The sequence below is a fragment of the Mastigoproctus giganteus genome, chromosome 3 (genome assembly GCF_048544385.1).
Source record: "Mastigoproctus giganteus isolate SK-2022 chromosome 3, ASM4854438v1, whole genome shotgun sequence".
Classification (NCBI taxonomy): domain Eukaryota; kingdom Metazoa; phylum Arthropoda; class Arachnida; order Uropygi; family Thelyphonidae; genus Mastigoproctus; species Mastigoproctus giganteus.
Genome location: NC_143577.1, coordinates 109126589 through 109146664, shown reverse-complemented (window position 1 = coordinate 109146664; position 20076 = coordinate 109126589). Strand labels below are relative to the sequence as shown.

Below are 20076 nucleotides of genomic sequence, written 5' to 3'. Positions count from 1 at the left end.
CCATCGATATCAAGTGGACCAATCTGATTCATCCCCTTCCTTCTAGAGTTTACATAAGTAAAGAACTCTTTGCTGATTTTCTTTGCATCCCTTGCCAAAGATTTCTCGTAATCTGCCTTCGCCTGCCTGACCTCCTTTGTAACTTGGTTACAGATCAACTTGTATCTATCATAGGCTTCTGTGTCACGTGTTAATTTGTATATATCCCATGCATTTTTCTTCTTTGCCATATGTCTCATTAGTTCATCTGACATCCACTTAGGCCTAAACTTTGAACAATATTTCTTAGTTGGTATGTAAAGCCTAGTAGCTTCCAAGATAAGTTCTTTGAATGCTTCCCATTTTGAATTTGCTGTTGGTAACATCATCAGTTGGTCCCACTGTATAGAATTTAAATACTGTCTCAGTCCATCGTAGTCTCCTTTACGAAAGCAATAACCCTTCCCTTTACCCCTAATGGTAGTTACCTCTTTGAGTAGATCCCACTTCAGCACACTGTGATCACTGCCACCTAGTGGTTCATTTACCTGCAGATTCTTAATGCATGAAGAATCACTACTGATAATCAAATCAAGAGTATTACTCTCCCTAGTTGCCTCCCGAACATGCTGATGTAGAAAACAGTCATCCAATAAATCCACAAAAGCCTTGCTAGTGTGTGAGTGACCAATCCACAAATTCCAGTCAATATCTGGGAAATTAAAATCTCCCTTTAGAAGACTCTCTGATTTACTGGCCCACTCTATTTCCCTGTACAGTTTCTTATTATACTCATCAGAGTCATTAGCCCTATAGCACACTCCTGATCTCAATTTTGATCTCCCAATGCTTATGTCACACCAAAGTGACTCGACACTGAACTGTCCAGCGATGTCGACTGGCTTTACTACCTTGGATTTTATGTGTTTCTTAACTAATAGCATAACCCCTCCTCCCTTCCTACCCTGTCTATCCTTTCTGTAGACATTGTACTCCCCAAATTCCAGTTCTGCATTCCTTATATCTGTGTGACACCACGTCTCTGAAATCCCCACAATATCTGCCTTTGATGTTTTGAGCAATACCTCAAATTCATCAAATTTATTTACTAAACTCCTAGAATTGGTGTACACGCAAGTATACATGCACCTGTTCTTTTTCTTAGCTACCCTAACACAACCTATGTGTTTATTTGTACTCCAATGATTCCCAGCAGTCTCTGAACTATCCTGCATCTTATTTTCCAGGCTGCGGCTCATTCTAATAGAAGCAGTGCAAGAATCACTTTCACCTCTGCCAGTGGCTACTGTTAATCTATTCGTCCTTGTAGCCCCCCAATCTAGCAGTTTTCGGACCCACCTAACACTGCCTCGATAGCATCAGCAAACATTCTTGCAAAATTGTTCAATAAAGTTCTGCTAACCACATACACTTAGCTTGAAAAGCTAATACCCATGTATAATACCATGATGGCTGACATATTAACACATATGATTAATATAAATAAAGTTCAGTGGAGGTGAAAAATTTATAGAAAATTTTTCAGCAAAACACAATTTCATATGCTAGTGTACTCCTTGGAAGGATTTTGCATTCCTCCAGTAGTACAGATGCTACCAGTTGTATATGACTGCTTTATGGTATACTGAAAATTAACTTTTATTTTCTTATATATTAAAATTACTAATTTCTTTCATCTTAAGACTGGGTTTATGAACAGTTTTTCTGGCTAATGCCAAATTAATAATTGCTCCTGTGAAATACTCTGATAATCATAGCATATTCAGGAAATTTGTTTAGAGACAGACGGAGTGGTCAGTTTTTGAATTTTATTTTTCTGAACAAATATTCTTATGGTACATAATCAGCAAAGTTTAATATAATAGTACACGTAATAGTGGATTTTATATACATTTTTGAGTTTTTAAAGCAACACATGCAGCACTCATTTCATGTGTATAATAATTTCTTGCATGTCAACCTGAAATTTATTTTAGTGTTCAATTAGAGTTGTGCATTTTTTTAAAGTATCGAATTAGCGTTAGTAGGGGCATACGATGCAAGAAAGCAAGCTTATGCACCATCAGTCAAAAAAAAAAAAAAATGTCCCATTTCACCCCTCCATTTTTTCCAAATGCCTGTCGAGCTCAGCCTTAAATTTATTTAGGCTATCAACTTCCACAACAAAAGATGGACGTCTGTTCCACCAATCAACTAACTGCTGGCTAAAGACAAATTTCTGCATATCTCTTTTACAACTGTCTTTCCTCAATTTGAATCTATGCCCCTTCAGGTTCTTAATCTGAGCAATTGGAAGACTCTCATCAGCATTGAGCCTGCACATTCCATTTAAGGCCTTATACACCTCAGTCAGATCACTCACAGGTGCTTAGTCTCTAGACACTGCAATTTGCAGAACTTAAGCCTTTCTTCATAAGTACTCCTTTGTTCCCCCTTATCAATTTTGTAACCCTTCTTTGTACTCATTCTAGCAACTCCTCATCCTTCCTAAAATGAGGTCTCCAGACCTGTACGCAGTACTCTAGGTGTGACCTGACCATTGCCTTGTAAAACGGGACAATCACCTTAATGTCCCTACTAGCAAAATTCCTATATATATTGTTGACAAGACTCCCTGACCTGCCCTGGCAGCCCATCTGCACTGCTCAGCGAACTTCATATTTGACTGGACGATTACCCCCAGGTCTTTTTCACTTTCCACTTCGCAGAGTGTAGTACCACACAGTTGGTACATTTCTCGTGAGTTATTGCTACCTATATGCAGTATTTTTGCATTTATCAATGTTAAACTTCAGTTGCCACTTCTCAGCCCATTTTCCCCACTTATCTGATCCAGTTGGAGTATCATACTGTCTTTACTGTCATTAACAACCCTGCCAACCTTTGTATCATCAGCAAACTTGGACATTAAACCTAATATACTTTCATCAATATCGTTGATAAATATACAAAACAACAATTGACCTAACACTGGGGGAACTCCATAATAACTTTTGACCACGAAAAGCAGTATCCGTTGATTGCCACTCTCTGTCGCCTCCCACTCAACCATCCCTTTATCCATTCTAGCAGCTTACCCTTAATACCATACCTCTCCAATTTGTACAGCAGTCTTCCATGTGCAAGATTAAAAAGCTTTCCTGAAATCCAAGTATATGATACCAAAATTATTTTGGCATTCAGTTCCTTTGTGACCACATCATAGTATCCAATCAAATTGGTTAGACAAGACCTCCCATTAACAAACCCATGCTGTGTCTTAACTATTACTGCAGTCTTGTCTAGATGATCCTGCAATGCTTCTTTAACCAGTGATTCCATTCCATTATTTTCCCCAGAACACAAGTTAAACTAATAGTTCTATAGTTATTTGTGTCACCTTATGAACCTCCCGTTGTGAACTGGTGATACATTTTCACACCTCCAGTCTATGGGGACTCCCCTGAGTCCAAGGAAGCTCTTATAATTATGGCTAAGGGTTTGCTTACTTCCTTTGCTGCCTCCTTTAATATAACTGGATAGATCCCATCCACCCCATCCATGCCTTTTTTATGTTTAACTTCAACAATTTCTCCTCCACTTTGCTCTCAGTTATTACAAAATCACTTATTTCCCTGTTAGAGTTTGATAAATCTCTGCTCTGGCACTTCTCTCATTGAATAACTCCTCATCTGTGAATGTAGATGCAAAATGATCATCAGTAGTCAACCTATCTATGTTAAGCAGTCCAATCTGATTCACCCCTTTCCTTCTAGAGTTTACATAAGTAAAGAACTCTTTGCTGTTTTTCTTTGCATCCTTTACCAAGGATTTCTCATAATCTACCTTCACCAGCCTGACCTCTTTTGTGACTTGATTACAGACTAGCTTATATCTGCCATAGGCTTCTGTGTCACCTGATACTTTATATGCATCCCGTACATTTTATTTCTCTGCTATGAGCCTCATTAATTCATTTGACATCCATTTAGGCCTAAACCTTGAACAGTATTTCTTAGTTGGAATGAAAAGCCTAGTAGCCTCCAAAATTAAGTCCCTGAAGGTCCTTCTCATTTAGAATTCAATGTTGGTAACATCATCAGTTGATCCCACTGTACAGAATTTAAAAACTGTCTGAGACCCTGTCACCTTTACGAAGGCAAAAGCCGTTCCCTTTAGCCTTGATGGTAGTTACATCCTGAAGTAATTCCCACATCAGTTCATTGTGTGTGAGGCACCTCCATAGCCAGGTGGGCAGGAGCAGCAGTGCATAGCACACGCTTATTGATTAGACCGGGGTTCGAGCCTGTGACCACCGAATACGGAGGATGCGGAAAGGTCAGGGAATGACCACCACATATCCCGGAGCAATATGGCCTTAGTTGCTAATGCTCCTAAAAACCAAATAACAAACAGTTGATTGTGATCACTGTCACCCAGTGGTTCCTTTATCTGCAAATTCTTAGTGCATGAATAATCACTGCTGATAATCAGATCAAGAGTATTGCTCCCTCTGGTTGTCTCTCGAACATGTTGCTGTAGAAAATGGTCATCCAATAAATCCATAGAAGTCTTGCTAGTGTGCAAATGACCAACCCACAAGTTCTAGCCAACATCTGGAAAGTTAAAATCCCCATTATGACATTTTGATTTACTGGCCCACTCTATTTCTCTACACAATTGCTCATTATACTCATCAGATTCATTACCTATAATGCACACACCTACTCTCATTTTTCCTTTCTCAGTGCTTATGTCACACCAAACAGACTCAAAATTGCATTGTCCACCAACATCAATTGGATGCTCTTCCTTAGATTTTATATGTTTCTCAACTAACAGCATAACCCCTCCTCCCTTCCTGTTTGTTGTTTGTTTTTTTTTTTTTTTAAGGAGCAATAGCACCTAAGGCCATATCGCTCCAGGGATTTGCGGTGGTCATTCCCTGACCTTTCTGCATCCTCCGTTTTTCGTGGTCACGGGCTTGAATCCTCCCTTCCTGTCCTGTCTATCCTTTCACATTGTATGTGTACTGAAAGGATAGACAGGATTTCAGTATTCTGCATGGCTTATGATGTTATAGTCTGAGTTGGCATCTCTGATATCCCAACAATATCTGCCTTTGATGTCTTGACTAGCAATTCAAGCTCATCAAATTTATTAACTATACTCCTAGCATTGGTGCCATTTTGCCATGCAATTTTGCATGCACCTGTTTCTACTCTCTGGTGCCTTTGTAGCCAGGTCGGCAGGAGCAGCAGTGCATAGCATATGCTTCTTGATTAGACCGGGGTTCAAGCCCGTGCCCACCAAATACGGAGGATGCGGAAAGGTCAGGGAATGACCACCGCATTCCCCGGAACAATATGGCCTTAGTTGCTAATGCTCCTAAAAAAAAAAAAAAAAGTTTCTACTCTTAGTCACCCTAACACAGCTCATGTATTTACTTGTTCCACTGTGACTCCCAGCATTCCTGGAAATCTCCATTGCCTTGCTGTCCAGGATGCTGCTCATTCTAATAGAAGCAGTGCAAGAATCACTTTTGCCTCTTCCCGTGGCCACTGTTAACCTAGCAGTTTTCCGACCCACCTAACACTGCCTCGATATCATCAGCAAATATTCTCTCACCTTTTCTATTTAAGTGCATCATATCCCTGTAGAAGCAGTCTCTCCTATCAACAAGCACAGACCAGGCTGAAAAAAATTCTACCCCTTAAGCCTTGCAAAATCTCTCCAGTGCTGAATTGATTGACAAGGCTCTCATCATATACTCCCTCCTATCGTGTCTGGGCAGAATTGCAGACACTTTCACATTGAACCCTAACTAGTGACTTTTTATCAACATTGACCTGTACTTGTTGAGTAAATCTGCAGATCTTTTACTCTTAATGTCAATAGTTCCAACGTGTACATCAATATCACCTTTTGTGCACCTAAAAGATATCCGCTTTACAACATCATCAACCTTTGCCCCTGGCAGATATACTCCGGTCCTGTTTCACATATCCTTCTTGCATAGTATATTCCCCATCCCCCTGACAATAGAGTCACCAACAATAACTAGTTCTTGTGGGACCCGTGCATTCTGCCTTGGAGATTGCCTCTGTGTTGTCTGATGCACAGGAGTGAGCTCTGCTGTTGAGCTGGGCAGCTGAGAGCTTGATGGGCCCCTCATATTAATTCCTTCAAAGGCATTTACCTACACTTCAAGCTCTCATAGATGCCCATCAGAACACTGAGTTGGCACCTAATTTCTTCACACTCTAGACACCTAGCACACACACACAAAGGCATTTTCCTTGGCTAGATCATGTCCTGTTTTAAAAGTTTGGGAAACATTTCACATTTTGCACATTTTTTGAACCTGTGATGCATTGGAGAATCGCTCCCTTCGTTTCTCCCCCGAGTCACAGTACCCTCGCTAGTCTGTGATCTTTGCTTTGCAGCTCTAGTCTGGGTCATGATTTCCATTTAAATACAATTTAATTAACAATGAAATTTAAAAAGATTAATACTATTTTTGATTAATTGATAATACTATGATAAGCTAACAGATTCCTAATACAGTGCTTCGTATTATGCTATCTAGTTTTACGTTATACCTTACGCTATCAGTTCGAGATATCTATAACATGCTATTTATTATCTACTACAATATGGCAGCTAGTGTATTTATTATTTTGAACTTTGATTTCAAAATTGGGTACTTGGGCCATACAAGACCTCACCTTAGGATATCTGCTGTCTCATCTATACTTAATATCTGTATTTTATAAGATATTTTTATATTGCCTTGTAAAATCTTTGCATGCTTTTTCTTGAACTTTTTTTTGTGGTATTTCTTCTAGGGGACGTCTGTTTTAACTTTATCTGCTCGAGATGGAGATGCAGGTGATCCAAGACCACTTATTATTATGATACAGGGTACGAAAGAATACTTTTTTTTCCCTTTATGTAATTAGTTTCTTTTAAAAGCTTTAGAGTTGAACATGAGAATAATAAGATTTACAATGAGCATGTTGATTAATGTTCTGTGGTAGCTATGACTTGTTTACCAAAAACAGGTTCATCGGTTATTGTGCTTGGAAAGTGTACAAAGAGTGGGTTTATTATCACTGATTGTATATTTCTACATATAAAATCAGTTATATTGTATATGTAGAAATCTACACTAAGATTACATTAAACCCACACTTAATGATCCTTTAATGTTAAGATTATGATAAATTATTGCAGTTTTCATTTAAATTCATCAATTTTTCAATGCAGAGTTAAAATTTATGTATAAACACTTTTATATGCTGTCTCTCAAAAAGTTTATTGAGTAAACATTAATAAACAAGTTAGGTAATATACACAGTGAATTACATTTCAGTTACATTCGATTTTTTTTTTTCTTAAATTGAATTCTGTTTCTTCTTGTGATTAATAGAATGAAAAGTAAATATAGTTATCATTATCTATTAATTACTGAGATTATAATTTAATAGAACACTTAATAAAACTCTATAGTTATATGTCCTTTAACCCTGACTGTTTAGTTTAATTACAACTGCATATTATATTTTACTCTTCTCTCTTGTTTACTATTTTTTAAGTCTCTTTTCTCTCTACATTTATATATATCTCTTCACAAGCATCACCATATTCACAAATCTTGCATAACAGTACACACAAGGCCTGCACAGATCTAAAGCTAACAGTAATGCATTAAAACTACATTTAATCTGTGAATTTCGCACAAATTGTGTGGAAAAAAAGAATTAATAATGATTACCAGATTTCTATTTGTCCAATATTAATGAAATTTTGGGTGGCTTGGCAAATCTTTCTTATCATCATCATCATCATCATCATGAACTTTGTCCGGCTTAGGTCTTTTAGGACCTGTTCCATTGTAGCTCTTGGAGGTGGTCTTGATCTCGTCATTGTTGTCTTGGTTGACCAACGTCTCTCTCTCTCTTGCCTGTAGGTTTGTAGTTAAATTTTGGGATCCGGTCTAGGTTCATTCTTTCTATGTGGCTGATCCATTTTTCCTGATACCGTTCTATGTCATTTTCTATGTTATCTACTTTTAATTTCTCGCAGATATCTAAATTTCTTTGGTGGTCTAGTCTTGTAAAGCCTAATAATGGTCTTAAAAATCTCATTTGTGCTGCTTCTAGTTTGTGTGCATCTTTCTTATTTGTGACCCAAGTCTCACAGCTGTAGAAGAGGGCTGGTTTTGAAGTGATGTTGTGCAGTTGTAATTTTGTTTCAGTTGTCATTTGTTTTCCGAAGTGGCATTTAATTGTTCCATTTATTTTATTATATTTTTGTAGTTTAGTGTGGATGTCTTTCCCTTCATTTGATAATAAATTTCCCAAATAGGTGAAGTCAGATATTTGTTCTATTATTTGTTCTGTAATAGAACAAATCTTTCTAAAAGAACTAAATATTAAATTTAATGAAAATCCATCCACTGGGAGTCAAGCTGCTACATACAGGCACCAGATATAGTAGAAACAAGGTGTTTTTGCATATATATATATATATATGTATATGTATATATATATATATATGTATATGTATCTAATGCTTAAAAAGAATTTTAAGCATTAGATACATAGAAATGGGATTCATTACAGAAGTCACATCAGTTGTTCAAAATGTTTGCCACCAGCATGCATACATGAATGGCATCATTTCTCAACAGCCTGACATATGGTGGTATACACATCAGCTGCAGTTCTGTTTGCTTCCTGTTGTATCATCACCCAGATATCCTGCAGTATTTATGGTATATGACTGTACACTTTATCTTTCAGGTATATATATATATATATATATATATATAAAATGGTAAACTGCAGCTATTATCAATCCATTGCAGGATAGAAGCCTCCTCAACAATTCATGTTGAGGGAATGGACCGTAATCTGCCATGCTGGGCCAATGCAAGTTGGCAGATTGAATTCACAGCAGTCAGCAGTGCAGTAGCACACTCAAAGAACATGTGCTACTGCACTCCCGCTCCTGACCACTTGGCTACGGAGACCCCTTTCAGGTATATCTCTTGCAAAAAAAAAAAAAAAAAAGTCAAGGGGAATGAGGTCATGGAGAACTTAGGGTCATTCAAAAGTACCCTATTCATTTTTCAGGAAATTTGCTATCCATGTAGACATGAACATCAGAATAAAACGTGGTTGTGCTTCAATGTTTTGAAAACACATCCTTTATTGCTTGAATTTTATCATTCACTAACAATTTAAAGCCATTCATTAACAAAGTGATACACACATATTTGATATAATACAGTTGTTTAAGAGAATACAGTTAAAATTTAATCAGAATAGATTCTGAAATGAATAATTTCATTAAATTTTATTGATGATTGATTAATATTGCTACATAACTCTGCACTTAGTAATAGTATCATTGAATCTGTAAGGGCTGGTTATTCTACAAGGACACACACACACACACACACACACACACACACACACACACACACACACACACACACACACTTGGTATATTAACATCTTTCTGCAGAGCAAGGTGAGGGGTATTGCTGTCCCAGTAAATGCAATTATAGAGATTCAAGTGATGATTTAATTTGAGTGTCACTTCATCACTATATGATTACATCCTACAACTTTCCCATTCTTTGCAATTCAGAAAGGTGATGCTCATTGATCAGCATCATCTTCCTGAATTGTGAACAATAGCTGAGGTATAAAGGTTTGAACTTTGTCTTCTAAGATTCTTGTAATACTTGATTGTCTGAAATGCACTTCTCTGGAATGCCATCTTGCTGACTTATTTTGTAACTGTTTATCTACACTTCTAATAACTGTGATTTGCATATCACAGAGGTGAGTTATCATTAGATATGTTGGAGCTTCTGTCCCATATTGACATCCCAATACATGATGAACCTCTTTAATCTTGTCATGCTTCCAGAACCATTTCAGAATACACTTCCTTCCAAAGTTTTTTGATTGCTTTCTATACTCAGTGGACCAGCTAACCTGCACAATAATAAAAACTTATTATTTATTTTATTTCATTGCATTATTTATTTCAATGCATTAGAAAAGGTGTGATGCCTAAGGAGTGGAATAATGCAATCATAGTTTTGCTGCATAAGAAAGAAGATAAATAAGAAATTGGAAATTATAGACCAATTAGCTTGTTATCCCACATCTACAAGTTGTTCACAAGGGTCATTACTAACAGATTAGAAAGAATACTTGATGAGAATCAACCGAAAGAGCAAGCTGGCTTTAGGACGGCATTCTCAACTATGGATCACCTTCAGGTAATATCACAGCTAATGGAGAAAGCAAATAAATATAAAACACCATTATGCCTGGCATTTGTGGATTATGAAAAGACATTTGACTCCATCCAGCATAAGGCAATGTTTCAGGCACTGGAAAGACAAGGCATAGATACGGCATATATTATGATTTTGAAGAAATTATATGAGAACGCTACCTCCTTTATTAGACTAGACAAAGACAGTAGCAAATTTAAAATCGAGAAAGGAGTTCGACAAGGAGACACAAATCTCCGAAGTAGTTTACTGCTGCCCTTGAGGAAGCTTTCAGAAGATTAGACTGGTCGCAGAAAGGAGTCAATATGAATGGAGAGTACCTAAGCCATTTACGATTTGCAGATGACATTCTGGTCATAAGCCATGATCCCAAAGAATTACAGGAAAATCTTAATTAGTTATGCAGAGTTAGTAAGGATTTTGGACTACAGATGAATATGGCTAAAACAAAAGTAATGATGAACAAGTATGCAGACAAACATAGAAAGAGATATAATGACTGAAGGAACAGTAATTGAAAAGGTGGAGTCATATACTTATCTGGGACAAGTCATTAGCTGTAATAATGATAAATGGCTGGAAATCAAGAGAAGAATAAATTTTGGATTCAGGAAATATGGTCACATACTGAGGAGCAATATCCCAATTTGTCGAAATGTAAAATAATGAACCAATGTATCTACCCACCATGACTTATGGAAGTGAAACTTGGGCACTCAATAAAAGAATGGAAGAGAAGCTGAGAACTACACAGTGAAGAATGGAATGAATTATATTGGGAATCAGACTGTTAGATAAGAAGAGAAACACATGGATTAGGCAGCAAACTCAAAGGACATTCTTATCATAATTAAAGAACTAAAATGGTCTTGGGCAGGACACACAGCTCAAAGACATGATGGCAGATGGACTAAGAGAATAACAAAATGGTACCCAAGAGGAGATAGAAGAAAACCTGGAAGACAACTACAGAGATGGACAGATGAAATTCATGAGTTTGTGGGTAGTAAATGGATGGCCACTGCACAAAACAGAAGGAACTGGAAAGTTACTTGAGAGGCCTTCATCCTGCAGTGGATTGAAAATTGCTGATGATTTATTTTAGTTTTAAATTGAACAACTTTTTAGCATTATCATTAGTAAAGGTACACGATGCAAGAAAGCAAGCTTATATAGCATTAGCCAAAAAAAAACCCTTCTCATTTCACCCATCCACTCGCTTCAAATGTTTGTCTAGTACGTCTTCCTTGAATCTATTTAAGCTATCAACTTCTACAACGACAGAAGGAAGTTTGTTCCAGCAATCAACCACCTGCTGGCTAAAGGCAAACTACAACTGTCTTTCCTCAATCTAAATTTATGCCGTCTCAGGCAATCATTCTGAGCAAGTGGAAAAATCCCATCAGCATTGAGCATGCTCAAACCATTCAAGGCTTTACACACCACAATCAAATCACCTCGCAGGTGCCTAGTCTCCAGACACTGTAATTTGCTAAACTTGAGCCTTTCTTTGTAAGAGCAACCATTTGTTCCATTTACTAATCTTGTTGCCCTTCTCAGTACTCGTTCCAGCAGATCTACATCCTTCTTAAAATGAGGCCTCCAGATCTGTATACAGTACTCAAGATGTGGCCTGATTGTTGCCTTATACAAGGTGATCACCTCTTTATCCCCCAGAACAATTCCTGTATATCATTGACAAGACACCATGAGTTACTCTTGCAGACCGTCTGCACTGCTCAGAAAACTTAATATCTGCCTGCACAATAACCCCTAGGTCCTTTTCATTCTCTACCACAGTCAGTGTAGTACCACACAGTTGATACGTTACTCAGGGGTTACTGCTTCCCATATGCAATACTTTACATTTGTCAATGTTAAGCTTCAGTTGCCACTTTTCAACCCATCTGCTCACCTTTTCTACATCCTGTTGCCGCAGCGTACTGCCTTTAGTGTCATTAACAACCCTGCCGACCTTCGTATCATCTGCAAACTTAGACATAAAGCCTGATATAGCATCATCAATATCATTAATAAATACAGAAAACAACAATGGATCCAACTCTGAACCCTGGGAGACTACACTAATAACATTAGTCCATGAAGAGCAGTGTCTATTGATTTCCACTCTCTCTCAATCTCTCTTCTCCCCCTCAAACATCCTTTATCCATAGCAGCAATTTGCCACCTGTGCTGGTGCCTCCATAGCCAGGTGGGCAGGAGCAGCAGTGCGTGGCACATGCTTCTTGATTAGACTGGGGTTGGAGCCTGTGACCACCAAATATGGAGGATGCGGAAAGGTCATTGAATGACCACCGCATATCCCCGGAGCAATATGGCTTTAGCTGCTAATGCTCCTAAAAACCAAATTAACAAAGAGATATAACCTCCAATGCCACACTGCTCCAATTTGTGCAGCAGTATTCCATGCGCAACAGCATCAAAAGCCTTTCTAAGATCCAAATATATGATATCAGAATTATTCTTTGCATTCAGTTGCTTTGTGACTACATCATAGTATCGAATCAAATTGGTCAGACAAGACTTCCCCTTAACAACCCATGCTGTGTCCAAGCTATAACTGAAGTCTTGTCTAGATGATCCTGCAGTGCTTCTTTAACCGTGCCTTCATTAATTTCCCTAGAACAGAAGTTAAACTAATAGGTCTGTAATTACTTGTGTTGCCCTTTGATCCTCCTTTGTGAATTGGTGTCACATTTGCACATCTCCAGTCATTGGGTATCTCCACTGAATTAAAGGAGGCTCTCATAAATATGGCTAAGGGTTTGCTTACTTCCTTTGCAGCCTCCTTTAATATAACTGGATAGATCCCATCCACCCCAGGTGCCTTACTTATGTTTATCTTCAACAATTTCTCTTCCACTTTGCTCTCGGTTATTATAAATCATCTAGCGCACTGCACTGCCAGGGTTTAATTCACCTCTGGCATTCCCCTCCCTGAATAACTAATGTTTGAATGTAGATGAAAAATACTCATTTAGTTTGTTAGCCACCTGAGCAGCATCATTAACAGTTGAACCGTCAATATCTAGTGGACCAATCTGATTCATCCTCTTCCTTCTAGAGTTTACATAAGTAAAAAACTCTTTGCTGTTTTTCTTTGCATCCTTTGCCAAAGATTCTCTTATCCTGCCTTTGCCTGCCTAACCTCCTCTGTCAGTTGGTTACAGAACAGCTTATATCTGTCATTGTCTTCCATGTCACCTGTTAATTTATTTGTATGTATTGAATGCATTTTTCTTCTCTACCACATGTCTCATTAGTTCATCTGACATCCATTTAGGCCTAAAACTTGAACAATGTTTCTTAGTTGGTATGAAAAGCCTAGTAGCTTCCAAGATTAATTCTTTGAATGCTTCCCATTTTGAATTTGCTGTTGGTAACATCATCAGTTGGTCCCACCATATAGAATTTAAATACTGTCTCAGACCACTGTAGTCACCTTTATGAAAGTAAAAACTCTTCCCTTAACCCATGATGGTAGTTACCTCTTTGAGTAAATCCCTAGTTCCTTTATCTGCAGATTCTTAGTGCATGAAGAATCACTACTGATAATCAGATCAAGAGTATTACTCCCTCTAATTTCCTCCTGAACATGGTACTGTAGAAAACAGTCATCCAATAAATCCACAAAAGCCTTGCTAGTGTGTGAATGACAAATTCACATTTGTCCAACCCACAAATTCCAGTCAGTATCTGGGAAATTAAAACCCCTATTATAAGATGCTCTGATTTACTGGCCCATTCTATTTCTCTGTACAGTTGTTTATTATACTCATCAGAGTCATTAGGCCTATAGCACACTGCTACTCTCAATTTTGTTTTCCCAGTGCTTATGATATACTAAACTGACTATGACACTGCACTGTCTAGCGATGTTGACTGGCTTCACTTCCTTGGATTTTATGTGTTTCTTAACTAATAGCATAATCCCTTCTCTCTTCCTGTTCTCTATCCTTCCTCTACACATTGTACTCCCCAAATTCGAGTTCTGCCTTCCTTATATCTCTGTGATACGACATCTCTGATATCCCAAAAATATCTGCCTTTGATGCTTTGAGCAATATCTCAAATTCATCAAATTTATTTACCGAACTCCTAACATTGGTGTACACGCTAGTATACATGCACATGTTTCTATTCTTAGCTACCCTAATAAAAAACCCATGTATTTACTTGTTCCACAATGACTCCCAGCAATCTCTGGAATCCCCTGCACCTTGTTTTACAGGCTGCTGCTCATTTCAATAGAAGCAGTGCAAGAACCACTTGCACTGCTTCTGTTGGAGTGCAGTGCAAGAACCATTTTCACCTCTGCCAGTGCTGCTGTTACTCTATTAATCTGTATATCCCCCACCCCCGTGCTAGCAGATTTCCGGTCCACCTAACACTGCCTCAATAGCATCAGCAAATATTCTTGCACCCTTTCTATTTAATTGTATCCCATCCCTGTAGAAGCTCTCCCGTTAACAAGCACAGACCAGGCTGAGAAAAATTCTACCCCTTGAGCCTTGCACAATCTCTCCAGTGCCGAATTGATCAACAAGGTTCTCATCATATACTCCCTTCTATCGTGTCTGGGCAGAATTGCAAATACTTTCAAATTCAACCCTAACTCATATGTTTTTTTTCAACATTGACCTGTACTTGTTAAGTAATTCCATGTCTCCTTCTTTTAATATCATTAGTGCCAACGTGTACAACAATATCACCTTTTGTACCCTTAAAAGATGACATCTGCTCTACAACGTCATCAACCTTTGTCCCCTGGCAGAAGTATCCTATTCCTGTTCCACCTATCCTTTTTGCACAATATGTTCTCCATTTCCCTGACAATAGAGTCACCGACAACAACTAGTTCTTTTGGGACCAGCGCATTCTGCCTTGGGTGTTGCTGCTGTGTTGCATGATGTTCGATTGTAAGCTCTGGTGTTGATGTGTGCGGCTGAGAGCTTGATGGGCCCCTCAATTTAAATCCTTCGAATGCCTCTTCTCTGTCCTTCAAACTGTCATATAGGCCTAAATCAATGCTGAGTTGCGCCTGATTTTCTGACACTCCTTACATCGTGCACATACAAAGATATTCCCCTTGGCAATATCATGTTCTGTTTCTGATTGCTCCACAAACATGAAACAAGCAGTACATTTCAAAAACAGTACATTTTTATTCAAATTGGTCATCTATTTATAAAACATGGTTATTTAAAGTGATTGTACATAATTCTGACTCGCCTTGTATAATTACAAAAGTTTTGCTTAAAATTATGATTTTGTTAGTTTGGTTTTTACTCTTATGCATGTGTTTGCTAATGTTTTAGACTTTCTGAATTCTTAGAATCACATATTAACAAAATTTGGTTATTTTTATCTTGATGCACTGTTCTTGCAGCCTTACTACAGTGTTGAAAGAACTTCATATCAGGCTACATTACAGAAATTATGATTTCCATGATTTCACCTTGCATCTTCATGTTCATTTCTTTTCATCTTAAAGTTGATAATTTAACTTAGGAATACTATGATGCAGATTCTTGCATTTACTGACATTAATGCTTAATTGTAGTTTTCTTAGCATTGCCCTACACTTGTTAAGTAAATCCTAGGATCCCCTAATCTTAATGTCATTAGTACCAATGTGTAGAACAATATCACCTTTTGTAACCGTAGATGCTGATAAGTTGCTCTACATCATCAACTTTAACCCCTGGCAGATATATCCTGAACCTATTCCACTTATCCTTCTTACATGTATACAAGGTGTAGCTATTAAATAAAAAGACTGTGCACATAACCACTAAACACCGAACTCCACTGTGAAACAAAGGCACAGTAGTTCTTTGAACCTTTCTTTGAACGTGACGGACGAACGAACGAACAAATGAGCATGTTGGAACGTCACGTTCCAATATGCTCATTTGTTCAGAATAGGCTTTACATACCAACTAAGAAATATCGTTCAAGGTATCGGCCTAAATGGAGGTCAGATGAACTAATGAGACATATGGCAGAGAAGAAAAATGCATGGGATACATATAAATTAATGTGTGACATGGAAACTGGTCTGTAACCAAGTCACAAAGGAGATTAGGCAGGCAAAGGCAGATTATGAGAAATCCTTGGCAAAGGATGCAAAGAAAAACAGAAGAGTCCTTTACCTATGTAAACTCTAGAAGGAAGGGGATGAATCAGATTGGTCCACAACAGTTGAGGATCCTGCTCAGGTGGCTAACAAACTAAAAGATTATTTTGCTCTACATTCACACACGAGGAGTTATTCAGGGAGGGAAATGCCAGAGGTGAAGTAAACTCTGGCAGTGAGCTAGATGATTTTGTAATAACTGAGAGGAAAGTGGAGTAGAAATTGTTGAGGATAAACATAAAAAGGCACCTGGGGTGGATGGGATCTATCCAGTTATATTAAAGGAGGCAGCAAAGGAAGTAAGCAAACCCTTAGCCATAATCATGAGAGCTTCTTTGGACTCAGGGGAAGTACCCATAGACTGGAGATGTGCAAATGTGACTCCAATTCACAAAAGATGATCAAAGGCTAACACAAGCAATTATAGACCTGTGAGTTTAACTTTGGTTCCAGGAAAATTAATGGAGGCACTGGTTAAAGAAGCACTGCAGGATCATCTAGACAAGACTTCGGTTATAGCTCAAACACAGCTTGGTTTTGTTAAGGGAAAGTCTTGCCTGACTAATTTGATTGGATACTATGATGCAGTCACAAAAGAACTGGATGCAGGGAATAACTTTGATATTATATATTTGGATCTTAGAAAGGCTTTTGATACTGTTGCACATGGAAGACTGCTGCAAAAATTGGAGCAGTGTGGCATTGGAGGCAAAGTCCTGCTACTGATAAAGGGATGGTTGAGGGGGAGAAGACAGAGAGTGGTAATCAATGGACACTGCTCATTGTGGACTAATGTTATTAGTGGAGTCTCCCAGGGTTCAGTGTTGGGTCCATTATTGTTTTCTGTATTTATAAATGATATTGATGATGGTATATCAAGCTTAATGTCCAAGTTTGCAGACGATACAAAGGTTGGCAGGGTTGTTAAGCACTGACACTATGCTGCTGCAACAGGATCTGGAAAGGTTGAGCAGATGGGCTGAGAGGTGGCAAATGAAGTTTAACATTGACAAATGTAAAGTACTACATATGGGAAACAGCAACCCCAGAGCAATGTATCAACTCTGTGGTACTACACTGACAGTGCTAGAGAATGAAAAGGACCTGGGGATAATTGTGCAGGCAGATATGAAGTTCTCTAAGCAGTGCAGATGGGCTGCAAGAGTAGCTCATGGTGTCTTTTCAATGATATACAGGAATGTTTCTAGCAGGGATAAGGAGGTGATTATTCCCTTGTATAAGGCAATGGTCAGGTCACACCTTGAGTACTGTATCCAGGTCTGGAGGCCTCATTTCAAGAAAGATGTTGAGCTGCTGGAAACGAGTACAGAGAAGGGCAACAAGATTAGTGAATGGAACAAAGGGTTGCTCTTACGAAGAAAGGCTTAAGTTTTGCAAATTACAGTGTCTGGAGACTAGTCACTGGCAAGGTGATCTGATAGAGGGGTATAAAGCTTTGAATGGTTTGAGCATGCTCAATGCCGATGGGATTCTTCCTCTTGCTCAGAATAATCACCTGAGAGGGCATAAATTCAAATTGAGGAAAGACAGATGTAGGATAGATGTGCGGAAATTTGCCTTTAGCCAGAGGGTAGTTGGTTGGTGGAACAGACTTCCGTCCCTTGTTGTGGAAGATGATAGCCTAAATAAATTTAAGGCTCAGCTGGATAGGTATTTCGAATGAACGGAGGGTTGAAATGGAAGTGGTTTTTTTTTTTTTTTTTTTTTGGCTGATGCAGCATAAGCTTACTTTCTTGCATCATATGCCTCTGCTAATGCTAATCCTCACAATGTCTTAGTATATCAAATTCATGAAATTTATTTACTATGCTCCTAGCATTAGTGTACATGCAAGTATATGTACATCTTTTCTTACTCTTAGTTATCTAAACACGGCCCATGTATTTGCTTGTTTGATGTTTCCACAGCAGGGCTTGAAATTTCTGACACCTTGCTTTCCAGTGTTTGCTGCATGTTCCATCAGAAGCAGCACAAGAATATGGTGTAAATTGGTATACGTTTACTTAAGAATTAAACTTGACAAAATAGGATACATGAATTTAACAGCTATTTAACCCTCCATTATACAGTAGATGTCTCATCAAAGCTAAACGAAATACAGAAATGTAATAATACTAACCTTTATGATACCAATAATTTTACAGTATGTTGGTTACATTTATTTTTGCTTAAAGTGTAATTTTCTTATAATTTTCATGCTGATCAAATAGTTCAGTTAAGTATTTAAGTTAAGCAAGGTTGAATAAACAGCTGTTCACTGATAATTTCTGGCACCAAACCAAGTGGCATAGATAAACATTTCTTTGTGTAATGATAAATAGTATATATAACTGAATACAAATAATAATTACTAATTGTAGCTTATTAATGCTTTAAATTGTAAATCAGGAGTTTGAAGTTATGATGGTCAGTAGCTAGAATTTCTATTAAGAAATTCTAGCTACTGACCATAGAAGTACTTCATCCTATTATAGAGTTTTATCAAGAATAACATCCTCATATTTTCTCTCTATGTAAATAGTGAATGTCAGTTTGAATAATCAGCCACTTCTAAAATTCAATGTACAGAAATTCTGCTGCTTTATGTAATAATGCTGCCATTTATTGTTATATTTCTTTTTCAATTAGGAGAAATACACTTTCCAGGAAACATAAAATTGTGTAATAAGTCAAACATGTCCTGATTATTGACAACTCTGACCATGCCAAATAATATTTATAACCTTGTTTCTATCAAGGTGAAAGCAGTGTCTTTTAACTCCAAATCCCTGCCTCACATCTGTCGTCTTCACAAAAAGTAGTGCATGTAAACAAAATCAGGTGAACAATCAAGGAAACTGCACTTCTGCTATATTGTTGGTGAAAGAAGCAATCCAACCTGGCAAGATAACCTACTATAATGTCATAATCATGGTTTTATATCCACTGTTGTAAAATTTTGAAGTCTAAAATATAACAAGTCCACATTAACTTTCAGGTGAAGATAAAAAATCTGTAATTTTCTACACCTTCCTAAACATAGATAAAATTTTCCTTGGCACAATTTTTGACATAATTTTTAAGGTTTTCCTAGAGTTACTGCATTTTATTACCTATCTAATGACACATGAAAGTACTGCAATACCAATGCAATCCATTGGGACTGCAAAGTTTGTTCAGCTGTGAGCACAAAGTCCTTTGCATTAACTCTGCAAACATTGGAATCATGTTTGTTTATAATTCAACTTTTCTAGCTTTTAGATTGCCTGTAGTTATTTAACAAATCTGAGATTAACATTTTAGCAAGGCCATTCAGCTGAACGTAGTGCAGTACTAGTGAAACTCCTTGAGAAGATAAAGTGTATTCTGTTATCAATTTAAAAAATGACAGAACAGACTGTCTGCAGTTATTTAAGAGAGGGAAAATTGAGGACTACAAATTATTGTACAGTTTATAAGAATGTATGGAAAATTTAACTGCTAAGGATTTTAGGCAACAAGGATTGCAGAGAATTTTTTATACAATAGGTCAGTACGTTTTTTACACTGTTTACAGTATATACAGTACTGTATATGCTGTTATTATGTACGGCGCCTCCGTAGCCAGGTGGGAAGG

General features: G+C 37.7%; 1 protein-coding gene across 6 annotated transcripts in view; it reads left to right on the top strand.

The window, feature by feature from the left end:
* The window catches only part of Cad74A (cadherin 74A), a 748720-nt gene that overhangs the window by 210293 nt on the left and 518351 nt on the right, over positions 1–20076 (top strand). For all 6 annotated transcript variants that reach the window (XR_016546733.1, XM_090369392.1, XM_090369388.1 and 3 more), the window contains one exon: positions 6828–6903. Coding sequence is in view for 5 of the 6 variants with exons in the window: in XM_090369392.1 (XP_090225518.1) it covers positions 6828–6903 (76 nt within the window). In the remaining variant the exon portion in view is untranslated. The remainder of the gene's footprint in view (positions 1–6827; positions 6904–20076) is intronic.